This window comes from Aaosphaeria arxii (genome assembly GCF_010015735.1).
Source record: "Aaosphaeria arxii CBS 175.79 unplaced genomic scaffold BU24scaffold_1, whole genome shotgun sequence".
Taxonomy (NCBI): domain Eukaryota; kingdom Fungi; phylum Ascomycota; class Dothideomycetes; order Pleosporales; genus Aaosphaeria; species Aaosphaeria arxii.
In genome coordinates, this window is record NW_022983474.1 from 935,382 (window position 1) to 948,404 (window position 13,023).

At 50.6% G+C, this 13,023-nt stretch overlaps 6 protein-coding genes across 6 annotated transcripts; 1 reads left to right on the forward strand and 5 right to left on the reverse strand.

Annotated features, from left to right (window-relative positions):
* Positions 1–1,585: 1,585 nt before the first annotated feature.
* Positions 1,586–2,425, reverse strand: BU24DRAFT_456731 (uncharacterized protein; the record flags this gene model as incomplete). The annotated part of the gene is made up of 1 exon (XM_033531470.1): positions 1,586–2,425. The coding sequence occupies one exon, from the start codon at positions 2,423–2,425 to the stop codon at positions 1,586–1,588; it is 840 nt and encodes a 279-aa protein (XP_033389022.1).
* A 1,693-nt stretch (positions 2,426–4,118) lies between these two features.
* BU24DRAFT_6522 (uncharacterized protein) lies at positions 4,119–5,327 on the reverse strand. The gene is made up of 2 exons (XM_033534500.1): positions 4,947–5,327; positions 4,119–4,690 (listed from the first exon to the last, which is right to left on the reverse strand). Exons 1-2 carry the CDS (start codon positions 4,969–4,971, stop codon positions 4,209–4,211), a joined length of 507 nt encoding a protein of 168 aa, XP_033389023.1. The 5' UTR covers positions 4,972–5,327; the 3' UTR covers positions 4,119–4,208.
* Positions 5,328–8,059: 2,732 nt separating this feature from the next.
* Positions 8,060–8,867, reverse strand: BU24DRAFT_416374 (uncharacterized protein). Its single transcript, XM_033526437.1, has one exon. The coding sequence runs from the start codon at positions 8,628–8,630 to the stop codon at positions 8,385–8,387; it is 246 nt and encodes an 81-aa protein (XP_033389024.1). The 5' UTR covers positions 8,631–8,867; the 3' UTR covers positions 8,060–8,384.
* An 80-nt stretch (positions 8,868–8,947) lies between these two features.
* BU24DRAFT_416375 (uncharacterized protein) lies at positions 8,948–10,169 on the forward strand. Its single transcript, XM_033526438.1, has 2 exons — positions 8,948–9,357; positions 9,857–10,169. The coding sequence occupies exons 1-2, from the start codon at positions 9,256–9,258 to the stop codon at positions 10,067–10,069; spliced, it is 315 nt and encodes a 104-aa protein (XP_033389025.1). The 5' UTR covers positions 8,948–9,255; the 3' UTR covers positions 10,070–10,169.
* A 1-nt stretch (position 10,170) lies between these two features.
* BU24DRAFT_6653 (terpenoid cyclases/Protein prenyltransferase) lies at positions 10,171–12,072 on the reverse strand. Its single transcript, XM_033534513.1, has 2 exons — positions 11,355–12,072; positions 10,171–11,253 (listed from the first exon to the last, which is right to left on the reverse strand). The coding sequence occupies exons 1-2, from the start codon at positions 11,801–11,803 to the stop codon at positions 10,272–10,274; spliced, it is 1,431 nt and encodes a 476-aa protein (XP_033389026.1). The 5' UTR covers positions 11,804–12,072; the 3' UTR covers positions 10,171–10,271.
* Position 12,073: 1 nt separating this feature from the next.
* On the reverse strand, positions 12,074–13,023 carry BU24DRAFT_6690 (uncharacterized protein). The gene has a single exon (XM_033534516.1). The coding sequence runs from the start codon at positions 12,802–12,804 to the stop codon at positions 12,256–12,258; it is 549 nt and encodes a 182-aa protein (XP_033389027.1). The 5' UTR covers positions 12,805–13,023; the 3' UTR covers positions 12,074–12,255.

Genomic DNA, 13,023 nt, shown 5'->3' on the forward strand with positions numbered 1-13,023 from the left:
CGTCACCTTTCCCTTCTCACTACGGTGGCGATCTTGCCATCCTTCCAGAAATCAATAATCAACTACAAGGTACATACATTTTACGGACCTGCGATACAGACAACACAATCATGCTACGGACTGGACCTGACCTGATCCTCATCCGACGTGATTTTTCAGCCTTACCAAATGCCCCGAAGAAGATTATCGGAACCGTAAATCCATCAATCGACTTGTCAGCGTACGTCTGCAATCCTGATGGAAGCTGGGAATTGATGGTACAGCGTCACCACCATCACCATCGGCCTTGTCTCATGCCACAGTTGCATTCGCGACACGTAGGAATTTACACATTTTGTGACCACCACCACAACCAACGTTAACACCCTCTTTCTCCAATATCTCTGACAATCAATGTACCTTCCACCTCTCGGACACAACCATCAACCCCGATAATCCTCACCTCTCTAACTTCTAAACCCCTACAACAACTCCCTCCAAGAACACCCCATCCCATCGTGCCATCCTCCGCCACCAAACCCAACACCATCGTATATCCAATCCGTCCACCATGTAACAACAACCACATCATCATCCCCACACCTCTCCCCAGCATCCCAGGTGCGTACCGCGCATCTGTCCTCCCGCCTCCGCCTCACCTCACCTCACCTCGCTTCGCCTCAGCCCTATAGCCTTAACTCCCATCCTCGTACGAAAACCCCAATAGTCGTAACACCCCATGACCCATGACCCATGACCCAAGCCCCATTAAACATCCTCAATGAGGCAACAAACACAGGCAGGGGAGAAAAAGTGTCGAAGGTAGTGGCGCTAAACCGTGTTCTGCACTGCTGCTGTTCTTCTTAATAGCCCCTTGTATGCTTTTGTACGTATTGTCCTCCCCTACCTCGGACTGTATAGTGGGGATTTTTTTGGGGAGTTGTAAGGAGAGGTGTGTGTGTGTGTCTTAGCGGAGTATGCGAATTTGTGCTTCTTTTCATGGGGGGAATTGAGATGTAGGGTAGGGTTTCGTGATGTTGGGTTACGTGGGTGTCTGGGTATGTACTTGACTGCGTGTGTTTAGGTTAGGGGAGGTGGAGGGGAGGGTGAGGTTCAGTACGAGGTTTTGATGTGATCAAGAGGGAGATGTATATAGCGGTCTACCGCTTGCTTATACTCTGATTTATTAATAGGGACATGCGTGTGAGAGGGTGTGTATGTATGTATGTATGTATGTATGTATGTATGTACACAACAACGCTCTTCTGGTTAAATTATCGATATCTATCATCTCTATATGTTCATTGTACTTCTTTCCTTCTATTTCCAGCTCCGTCCTTTTTTCTTAGAGATGATCTTCCTTTGAAGTTCGCTTTCTAAAACCAAACTCTCTCCCCCTCCCATGAGAGAATTGAGTAATTGAGGACGGAATACGAATTCAGGTATTGGTCTTGTCTTTTCGATAGTTGCTCTGCGGTATATGCTCCGTTATACAGCTCGTGATACTCTCATGTTTAGACGGATGTCTTATCATCCCTGCGATATGGAGACACTTTCGCGATCTTTGCACAAAGCAGACACTTTCCACCTCCTTCAACCCCATCACTTACTCCCCCCGAAACTCAAACTCCGCTCTCCAAACCCACCTTCCACGATCGTACCTCCAGACCTCCAACCCCGTCGCCATCCCCCTGACCTCCTCCCTCCCAAGAGCCTCCTTCGTCCCCTCCAACCCCTCCTGTACCCTCTCCTCCCCATCAACCTTATTCATGACCGTCCAATGCGGGACCCAACCCCCCCTATCCTGCTCGCTGAGCCAGCCCTCCCACTCGCGCTTCAACGCCCCGCGCAACGTCCTAGCCTGGCCTATCCCGTCGCCCAGCCTCACGCCCACGCCGCGGCGCATGCGGAACACTGCGCCGGCGGAGACGGGGAATGCGGGCGTGGAGTCGCCCACGGCGCGAAGCGTGGATTCTATTGAGTCGATGTGGGAGTCCGGGAGGGCGTGGAAGATGGTCAGGTGCGCTGGCGTGCGGTTCAGGTGGGCTGGGAAGTAGGTGGTGCGGAGGGAGGACATGGGGTCGGAGATGCTCGGGGTTAGGCGGAGGGTGAGGACGTAGACGTGGGGTTCTGGGTTGGCGGTGTTGGGCCTGTGGAAGGAATTGGTCGTTGAGGGTTTGTTCGTTTGGTCGGGGTGTTGTCGTGGTTGTGGGTTTTGGTGGTGGTGGTGGTGGTGGTGTTGGTTACGATGGTGATGGTGAGTTCGCGTTTTTGATGCGTGATTTGGTCCATCGCTACGTTGTCTGCTTGGGTAATTCGGTGCGTGGGTGCTCTTATAGTATCTTATTTTCTCCTTCTTCGTCGAAACGTTATGCTCATTCTCGTTTTCTCTTTGTGGTCCACTGCTCCCACTCGTATCACCAACAGCAGCAGAGGCATACGACATCCTCCCCCCGCTTGCCCCGTTCTTGACAACAGACGACGACCCCATATCGAAACACCACTTCCGGGCTCCTCTTATCATCTATCTCTTTCTCGTAATATGAATAAAATAATCAAGGCTTCAAGGTACTCGTCCAACGTGAGTGGAAGACCGCAATGCAGTTTTTCTTCGCACGCTCCCCTCGAATGCGTCCTGTTTTATCTTGTCTATCCTCGTATTTAGCAGATAGTGAAAAATGCGAGATGCCAGGTGGTGTTGAAAGGCAAGGTCAAGTATATTTCTTCGTTCGACAAAATATCAACGACGTCACTGAAGCTTCCCTCGGTGGGAAAGAGACTAGCGTCGATCGTAAAGTGCCCTTACACACCTCGTTCGACGCTAGCACTTTTCGCGACATATTCGAGGAAAGGATGTCAATGTTTGCACTGATATTTATGTTAAGGGTAATGGCCCTGTATTGGCCTCGAATGTAAGTGCAGAGGCATTTCCAAAGAAAGATCGACCGGACAATGTGTCTCATTGTATCCCTTTGGTTGATATTATTTGGCAAAAGTCATTCGGATACTCTGAGTGTAGTGAAGGCAGGTGAGCTTGTTATCGACTATAAGACTCTTGGTGCAACGAGGCCGTTCTGGAGAATCAAGCGAAGACAGACTGGGAGAAGGCTGCACGGCCATGATTTGTCATTCCGATAAAAGAGACGCACATATCAATTGAAAGCTGTCCATTTGTTTGAGTTGCTGAGACGAAGGAATCATGCGGAGGTAGTATGTTGTCGTTTGATGGAGCGGGTGTATCGTTCCTAGAATACCTAGTCGATTTGGACATCATGTATAATTGAACTAGTGAACTTCCGCAGATAATTACCAAGGATATACGATTCTGCTCCGTTATCCTCCGCAATCAATTGGCGATCATGAAGCCCATATATCTGGATGTGGTGTGGCACAGCTCGTGCTACAGCCATGCCCCATCGCCGCACTCTTGCAGGCGGTACAAGCCTCGTGCAATGCAAGAGGGTGTTCCCGCTGCCGCCCACGGCATTCATTGGTTGGACCTGCATGCGTTAACAACCACTCACGGTGTCACACGTCGGTCATCAGTGACGGCTTCTCAAGCCATTGTCAAGAGGATTTCATAGCAACAAATTCCAGCATTTGATTCAAGAGGATTCGTTAAACCGAAATATCCAGGCCGTATGATCTCAGGAAAACGAAGTAGGTTTCAAAAACGCAGTATAATAGAATCCAGTCTGTTGGATAGGGGAGCCGTGAAATATGCGCAAAAAGTTCGAGACGCATCATAATCATTATCTTCAATTCGTTCATCAATAGGAGAAGAAGAAAGAAGTTGGCAGGTCATGAGCCGTAAAAGCTTGCAGTCTGAGCAGGAAAAAGGACAGTTGTTCCACCCGATAATAAAGTCGCTAAACGCTTCAATGCCATCGCTATGCTTGTCACCCTGTGATGAAGAAGGCCTGAATGAGGGGCGTGAACGTTCATGTGCGTGCCACCGTCATTTGGAGGTAAATGAGAATAGAGCCGCGCCAAAGAAAGAAGGAGATGAAATAGAGAGCTCGGAAGTCGTTAAATGCGGGCTTTCGTAATATCGTTAAAAGCTAATCATAATGCAAATCGTAACAAATCGTGGTATCGCTGAGCCTGAGCCCGTCAAGTCTTTTGGTTCGTAAAGGTGTTCATGTCGTTTCCGCCTTTTTTGTTTTCCTGCAGTCCATTGAAGGAATCGTGCATAACGTTGTATGCGTTGGAAATCAGAATACCGCCATCTAGATTCTATAGCCGGCATCACGCAGGCATGATGTGCATCGCTCATATGCACGGACAGTCCCACGGCCGCAATAACAGGTCGTGGTCGACGCCGAGGCATTGCTGGTTCTACGGTCGGATCTCTCTGCATCGAGGCCGCAGTCACTACCCCTGGGGCTCGTATCCCCGCTGGAGGAGCTGACGCTATCGAAGTCGTTGGACGAACAGGTGTTCCTCCTACCCGTCCCAATGGCCACTGGAAGTCCCTGGACGAGGCCACCCTGTCCGGGGCGTTGGCCGGGATACATGCCGTCATTGACAGAGAAGTTCCTGCAGATCATGTAGGCACGGGTAGCGGCAGCGTTCTTCGCGAGCTCGTCGGTCTCGTACTCGACATCAGTTGAGTACTCCCGATTGTTCACCCGAACAGTGCAGCCATAGCCGTAACGAGTCCGGAACGTCTGGAAGAGAGGATCGGGCCAGTGACGACGCTGGCAAAGACCTGATGTCCGTCAGTGTATGAACAACGAAGATCAACACTCCCCGGTCCCCCCCTGGAACGTCCCAAGAACACTCGCAGTCAACATCCGGTAGGACGGTAACCGGTGTGCCAGCCTTACAGAAAGAGGCGGCAAACCGTTCCTGATTACGGTCCAACACCGATTGCTTCGACTACTAGCCCGTTGATGCTGAGATGAGCATGCAATCCAGGCTTAGGGCACTAGTTCCGTGGGGCATGGGATTGATTGAGGCCTTACCTGTAAGGTACATAACATAGAACATGGTGTTGTAGTTGTTGACGTGGACGAATGGAACCAATTGATGCAATTAAAGGCCCTTGGAATGCGAACAGGTAGATCTCAAGGGGAAGACGTAGGGGAGAATTTGGTTGCTGAACTGGCAAGTGCCTGTTGGTGGCGAGAATATCAGACCCGGTACGGTAATCGTGGCTGCTGTTGTACGACAGCGAGCACGTATGTAGACTTGACAGCTACCAATGTGAGAAGTGACAGCTGTCCTGGTGGTGAACAGCAACTATCGAAGTATGAACAACAGCAAGGGAGAGTGAGTTGGCCTGCAGAAAGAGGGTTGGGGGATGGGGGTGGACATATGGGCCCCTCTGCCGTGGGATGAAGTGTAATTTATTGCGGCAGCCGAGAGCAGCAAGCAATCTTAGGTTATGCACCCGCGTCAAAGTTCGCCCGGCGTTAGGATCCGAGGGCAATTGGACATCTAGAAATGAACACTATGCGGGACTCTCTTGCGGCTCTGTAGCAGAGACCCATAGTGATGTGTTGGCGTGCGTTTTCGCCAGTGGAAGATATGGTTCCAGGGTTTGGCTAGCAGAGAGATCCAAACTCCAAAAGGCACAGCTCACCGGTCTTCGCGAGAGTGCACATCATCTGGGTTCGCCACTTTACTGCAGCAGTAGCGTGATAGACGGCTGGAGGATCGGGATACCTTGTGGCCCGTTCATCAAAGGCTGTATCCGGCGTTTAGATCGGCACCTTTAGGCGCCTGAAGGGGAAGCATAACGGACGAGTGTAGCAGTACTGCGTCCTGGGCACGGCGATAGAGGGAGGATGCATTGAATCCAACAAGCAGTCCCGTACACTGGTTGAACGTAGGGCGGGGCCCACTAATGCACAGATTGGAAGCGGAGGGGGAGGAGGAACAGGAAGAGGAAGAAGAGGAGTAGCAAAGCAGCGCAACGTCAATTGCTGCAAGCCCTGTCGAGGATTCCGTGAACCCAGATTGCTATATAAGGGCCTTGGCAGGACGACTGGAAAGGTATACATATGGCCATTGTCCTGGACTACGAGCAAAGCGGGCAAGTGTGCTCCATCGAGGACGAAAGTAGAGAACAGGCTTTGCCCGCTGTTTGCCACCATGCATAAGAGAGAAGAACGGATTTTTCGAATTGGTCTGGTCTGGTAGCAAGTGAAGACAGCGCGGGAGTCGCGCGTGAAGGAGAAGGAATTTACTGGTGACACGCTATCGTGGGAAGAAAAAAGCGGGCGTAGAGCAAAGCATGGTGGCTTGAAAGTGGAAGAGCGTCACACCAGGAACAACAGGCGGATTCCTGGCGACAGGATCGAAGAGAACACAAGGCAAATTGATTTGATTGCTGGAATCGAGGGTTTAGGATAGAACGGGGTTGGTGTTACCCATCCGAATGTCGTTGCACCCTGGACAACCGAGCTCCTGTATGCATGGTGAGCTGGCGACGCTTGATACTTTACTATCTGCGCCAACCTCCAGAAGGGGTGAGGACCAACGGCTGTTAGCTGTAAGGCATGCTCGCAAGCATGAATCGCCGTTGTGGAGCACGTCTGAGCACATCTCTCGATGGCTCGATGGCTCCAGAATGTGTCGATTGCGTATCTGTGAGGTGAATAGGTGCGGGCAGGCACTGTGCCATATGAGGTGGAGTGTAGTGTGCAGTGGAGTGTAGTATAGTTTGCCTACCCTTACCCTGCAAAGATGCAAGAGCAGGAGTAAGAAAAGGAAGGGCCTTGGCGAACGGAGCTGGGACCAAGCGAGAAATGACGAGGGTCCCTGGAACGAACTTTTGGGATCTGGAGAAGAGAAGGGGGAAAGCGAAGTCGATCCTTGATAGATTGATTGTTCAAGGCCCGGGTCCAGCCAGGCGAACGAACGCGTTGCACATACCTGCATACTCCGTACATATACTACTCATACACATTGCCTACCTATCCTGTTCACTTGGCCCCCCTCGCTCCTCTCTGTGTAGACATACTCCGTACATACATACGACGTACATTAACCGCCACACACAGAGGCTTTACCGTTTACGTTTGCCGTAAGCAATTTGCATCTAGACACATTGACCATTGACAGTCGGCTTGAAGACGGTAGGGGAGTGTAAGGCGAATGACTTTGATTATGAATACGGGGGATGGCTCAGATCAAAGCAGAACACCACTGTATGTACAGGAAATGTACGATGAACGGCAGATGAAGACGAGGCATCAATTCAAGTTTCGAAGCATCGCTAGGGTTCCACATATGGCCATACAGCCTTGGTGCAACGGTACGATACGATGTAATAGATAGTTAGCGGACCTCGCATGACGAAGCCTTTAGCTGCTTTGAACTGCTTTACGGACTTGCTGAGAGTAGCTCGGCATAATGCACACAGTATTTACTGTAGTACATACATTCGTACCTATCAGAATTGGATGCGAGGCAGCTTATCGTAGCCTCAAGATCCGGCGACGGAGACCGTACACCCCAAACAGTAGGTCGCAGACCGTAGCAGACCGCCGACCGTTCGATATGGATCATTCCCTTTGAGTGTATGATTGATTATTGAGAATAGCTTCTTTGGATTCCACGGAGGGGACTGCATGGTGCAGTGGAGCAGTGGTCCGGATCGCGAAGGGACGATAGGCTCACGGCGAATTCTGACGAGGGTCGGTACATAAGGACTTATAGCATGTACGTACATGTACAAGGAGATGGGCCTTTGGCGTCGGTCCAATGTCTTGGGAGACGGCTAGCAAGACGCGGGGCATCAATGATTTGATGCATGCGGGAGCATAATAATTGCAGCGGGATGGCCACAGCATTGGGCAATCAGTCCCCCGCTGGATAAAGAGCGTGTCGACTGACGTACATCAGGATGCGATGGGATGGGATGGGGATGCAATGGGCGAAAAGTCGCGCCATGAGTAGACAATGTCTACGTTATTGCAAATGTGATACCCATAGAAGAATATAGATCACCAATGAAAGGTGAGGATTATCTCGTGATCGAGCGATGCCATTGGTACCGGGTGTCTCGAAAATGAAATATCTTCGAGCAACCTTGAACGACGCTGGGATTCAATCCTCACCATTCTCCATTTCCCATTTCCCATAATTCTCCACTACGGGATGCACGTTCTTTCCCCCTTCGACGCGCGACACAGGCGACTACCCACTGGCGGTATCCGCAATCGTTGCATTTTGCTGAGGAGAAAGGCGGTGAGCTGACGCCGGCGTGTCAATAGCTGGCCCCTCCTAAGACGAAGGACTATCCTCTTAAGAATCTTTCGTTGAGACCAGACAGAAAAAATCGAAAGCGGTGCAAGAAGGTAGTTTGTGTTTCGGCCGTCATGCCACTAGACTACTGTCAATTGCAGTGTCGCTGTTCTGGTTGCAAGGCCACAGAGAATGCCATGACCATATTCTCATATCTCGCCCAGCGCCCTCTTGACTGCTAGCCTCTCAAACCTAAGATTCGTTCGCCATCTTCGAATCGGCCTGATTCCGGCTATAGAGATGACAACAGAGACGGCCCACTGGTTCAGCTCTCCAACCACGAGCTCCCGCGACCTCCTCTTCAGCCTTGTGAGACGTGCTGCGGCAGACTGGCACGACTGGGCAAGGAATGGATGGATACACCAGGGTCGCGAGGGCCGGTGGTCCTCCATCATTTACCGTGTGTATACATGCAGTACGAGTTACGGAGTACTGCGTTCGTTCAGTCCGCTCGTGCCGTGGGCTCAACGTCTGCTGTGTGACCGAGGTCTTGATGTCGAGTCTCCACCTTTTGTAGTGTTGTTGTCCCGCCTCCGAACTCACGCCCAATCCGGAAAATACCTAGGCATGTACCTAGGTACCTAGATAGATGGAGGTACACCGTACTTGCTCAACCCCTACAAAGGTTGAGATGAGAATAACCCCCATTGAAATCCCCAATAGACATCGGATGATGACCGGTCTAAAACTGCCACATTTATCAACGTCTGTTTCTGTTCCTATGTGTTCAGATTCCCCCTTCCATACTGCCACTAATTCTCCGAGAAGCTTCATGGCAGTCCTTTGAATTGCCGACGTTGTGGCTCCCCTCACATCCGAAGCTACCCATTTCTCCAACTTATGACCCGCTGCCGTGAACATCCACATACAGCCATTAAACTTGAATAACAATCCCTCGTTCAGAATCTCATCTGAATCGAATCATTTCTTCACTTTTGATCTTTAGTCCTTTGCCTCTGGCGTTTGGTCAATTCATCCTCATCTGTCTGATCCCTCAAGCTGCAAGCCACAAACCTCACAATGCCAAAGATCGCCCGCCTGACCCTCTTCAAGATCCCTGACCCTGCAAACGTACAGGAAGCTATCAAGAAGTATTCGACATTGACTCAAGATGCATTGAAGGTGAGCTCGATCCATTACTGTCCTTTTCTTCGATTCCCGCGGGACTCTTGGGGGCCCCAGGCCGTTATGCATGGGGATTGAGGCGATATCACGATTGTAGTGGCAATCGCTCTGCAGCATATGCAGGTCGGGACTTTCCTATCACGCACCAGAAACCCTCACCATTCGCTCCGTCCCGTGTTAGGTCTTTATGTCGAGTCATCTAGATTTCTAATTCTGCTTCCCGTCATGTATTGCGTCGTAGTCGTCGATGATGGGAGGAGCGTATTGTGCACCTTGCGCGTCGTTTGTTGACGAAACTGCTGCCTTTGCGTTGCACGAATCCCCTCTCCATTTTTAGGCGACATGTCGAGGCTTTGCAGGTCCTTGTGGAGAAGAGCGGTATCCTCCACCATTGGCTAGGTTCTTGATACTCCAGACATGAAAAGAGACATGCCGCGAGACTAGCTGGTGCAGCTTGACCTCCAGAGGCGAACAACGTCCTAACGGGTGCATGCAGGATGGGAAACAATACATACAACAAGCTCAGGCCTCGCCCACACACGATGACCCGCGCCGCCAGGGCATTACGTTGGTGGCCCGCACGGTCTTCGAGTCGAAAGCGGACATGGACTTCTACGACAACGAGTGCACGGCACACGTAGAGATCAAGAAGCTCTTGAAGCAGATTATTGAGGCCCCGCCAATTATGCTTTACATGGACTTGCAATGAGCGTACGGTGCAAAATGTAATCAATGATTCTGGACCAACCGATTCTATAAAACCATGCGGGTACATAGTTTGAAAGAAATGCCAATTGGAATCATGAGAAATGGTATCATACGATTGTCGCATGTTATACGTGTTAAGTTCCTATCCTCAACATTGCGTTGCAATCAGACCCAATGTTGCTATCTCAAAAATGTAGATTCAATCAGAAACCCGGATTTGCCTCGAAGTATTTCCTGCAATCTGTAGCAGCCTGGCTGGGTATGACGAAGACGGGGTGGGTTTCTGCAACCACGTCCTCATCGCCCCAGACCTTTCCTTCTTCCACCTGCTTCTCTGCCTTCCAGTGGAAAGGTGCTCCCAAGTTATCCTGCCCTATATCGCTGTTCACATCCTCGTCGAAGACGTATTCGTGCTGAACAGCACTCAGTCCTGATAGGTTGTAGCATGTATGGTAACTATCTGGTCTCTTGCCTGGCTTGTCAATCAGGCCACCTTTCTTGAACTGTGCAGCTGAAAGGATATATCGGCCAAGTGCTCCACGATTCCAGAGACCTTTCCCGGCAGCTGCTTCGACAAGAGCCCAGCAGCCTCCAATCCAGTGTGAGTAGCAACCGTCGACTAATTTATTGGTACGACCATTGTACCCGCACTCTGGTGCGCAGTGTCGAGACGAAAGGCAGTGAATTAGGCTAGGGACATCCAAATACTTGTTCAGTGTCTCCTTTGGAGGACCCATGATTGACAAACATCCAAGTCCGCAGAATGCGTAGGCTCCATGTGCTTCGTTTCCAGGGGCTGCTGAAATTCCACCCTCATATGTCTGACACCTCGACACCCAGTCCCCTAGATTGTCAAGGAAATTAGTGAGTCCTTGTTGTCTCGCGGGTGCATCTGGGGGTAGTTCGAGTGGAAGGTTCAATAGTGACATGGCAACTAGTGCACAGAATGCGCCACGAATATCTTCCTCGCCACCAGGCGCCATCGTGAATCCACCATCGGCTTGCTTCATGCGGCCCAGGAAGTGCCACATAGCCTTGCGATTGATACACTCATACGCTGCTTCTCCACCAACCATAGCGATGCTGAGAGTTGCCGCATACGTTGCTGCCAGATGCGGAAGATGACCGTAGCCTCCACCAAATCCACCCTCGGGGTGTTGGCATTGTTTGAATGTAGCTATGACTCTATGGATTTTGGTCAGCTCATCCAATGTTTGCTCTATTCTAATTACTGCCCAAGAAATTCTGAGTACTAGAAATAGAGCCAAGAACTAAGTGGAACATACCGGTCTCTGTATGTGCTTACATCCTCGCCCAAGGCCGATAGTCCTTGCAAACTCCAATATGTGTACCATGGCCGTGCCGCATCAAGAGGTGCCATATGAGGTTCATAGTCGCCAATAGCTTTCTCCAGAAAGCTCTTGTGTTTGGCCCGTTGAAGTTGTGGGAGGCCGAAGTTGTTGAGGGGAAAGTCATTAGGATTGCCCTCTAGGAAGAGAAGCACTTCTCCCAGAGTGTCATCCTGGACCATAGACGTTTCGGTCTGAAACTTATCTCGTATAGGTACAGTTATGCTGTTGATGAACGCGATATTTGCGGACTCATGTTCGTTGGCGACTGTCCCCATTTCCTCGTACTCGTTTTCAGAATTTGATAACTCTTCGATCCGGTTCGAGATGGTAAGAACCTCTTCAAACCGAGCAGATGGCGGTGCCGAAGAGTCTTCGGCGGCCATGATTCTTTAAATCTGGTGTCTACTATGCTGACTTTCAAAGGAATCTGGATGGGTGTTTGTTCGTGAGTTTGTGAACAAGGCTTTCGTGAGGTGGGGATTGGCAAAATTCGCTACTATTGTTCTTCGGGAGGACAACGACTCAGCATTTACATTTTGGGACGGTCGTTTCTTCCCAGTACCAAGGCTAGGTTCGTCTCCAAGCCGAATTCAGCCACATGTAAATCTGTTCTTTGTTCATTCATGCAACATTATATTCGTGCCTGGTGAGATGACAGGCACTAGCTCGGTCTTGGCAAAGGAATCAACGCCAATTTCGTATTCATTTCTACGAGAAGTTCCCCGCGCTCGCACTCATGATATACCTGCCCAACGGCCATTTGTCTCGATATACGTTCGATACTCAATGATCATATCTGGAAAATTGCCATACTCCACTCACCCTTCCTCTAGGGTCAATCCGACGATCGCACACCTGCCATACCCGCCAAATGCTCTCCGAACGTCTCCCCCGCAACCTTGAGCGGCTTGCTCTCTTGCAGGACGAACAGCATTCTCGTCCACTCCGTTTCACTGTTGTTGATCCACTGATGCATCGTCCCGCGCTGAATAGCAACATCGCCTCTCTTCATGATACGCTTCTCCCCGCTGTCCAAGAGCAGCTCGACCTCTCCCTCTATCACCGCGCCGTAATCCAAGCTCACGGTCCGATGCATGGTACATGCAGTCTTGGGTGGGATATCGACGTGTCGAAGGACTGTGCCTCCTGAGACAACGAGGCCAGGGGCGCTGTTTAGATATTTATCGTAGACTTGGAGATCTTCGTCGTCGTCCATGCTGACGGGGAAGCCCTTCGTGGTGTAGCTCAGTGCGAACGCTATGCCGTCATCGTTTGGCTTCATGGTGCTTTCATCGTCGAACTTGTCACTAAAGATCGCTTTGCCTTCTTTGTTGTGTGCTGTCACGTAGCGCTTAATCTTGGGAAGAGCGCCGACGTGAGCCATGTTGACTGATTATCTTGTGATTGATTTCTAGCTGTCGTAGGAGCTTTCTAGATGAAGCAAAGCGTAGATGAAGTGCCGCTGCAAGATCTATCTAGATATCAAATGTGAAAACCAAACTTGCTACGTGTAATGGCTATCGCATGATATTATATATGGTCGCGACTTCTGCCGTGAAGGTTACACGAAAGCTTGGAAACTGCGAGGGGCTCGATCCCGAAG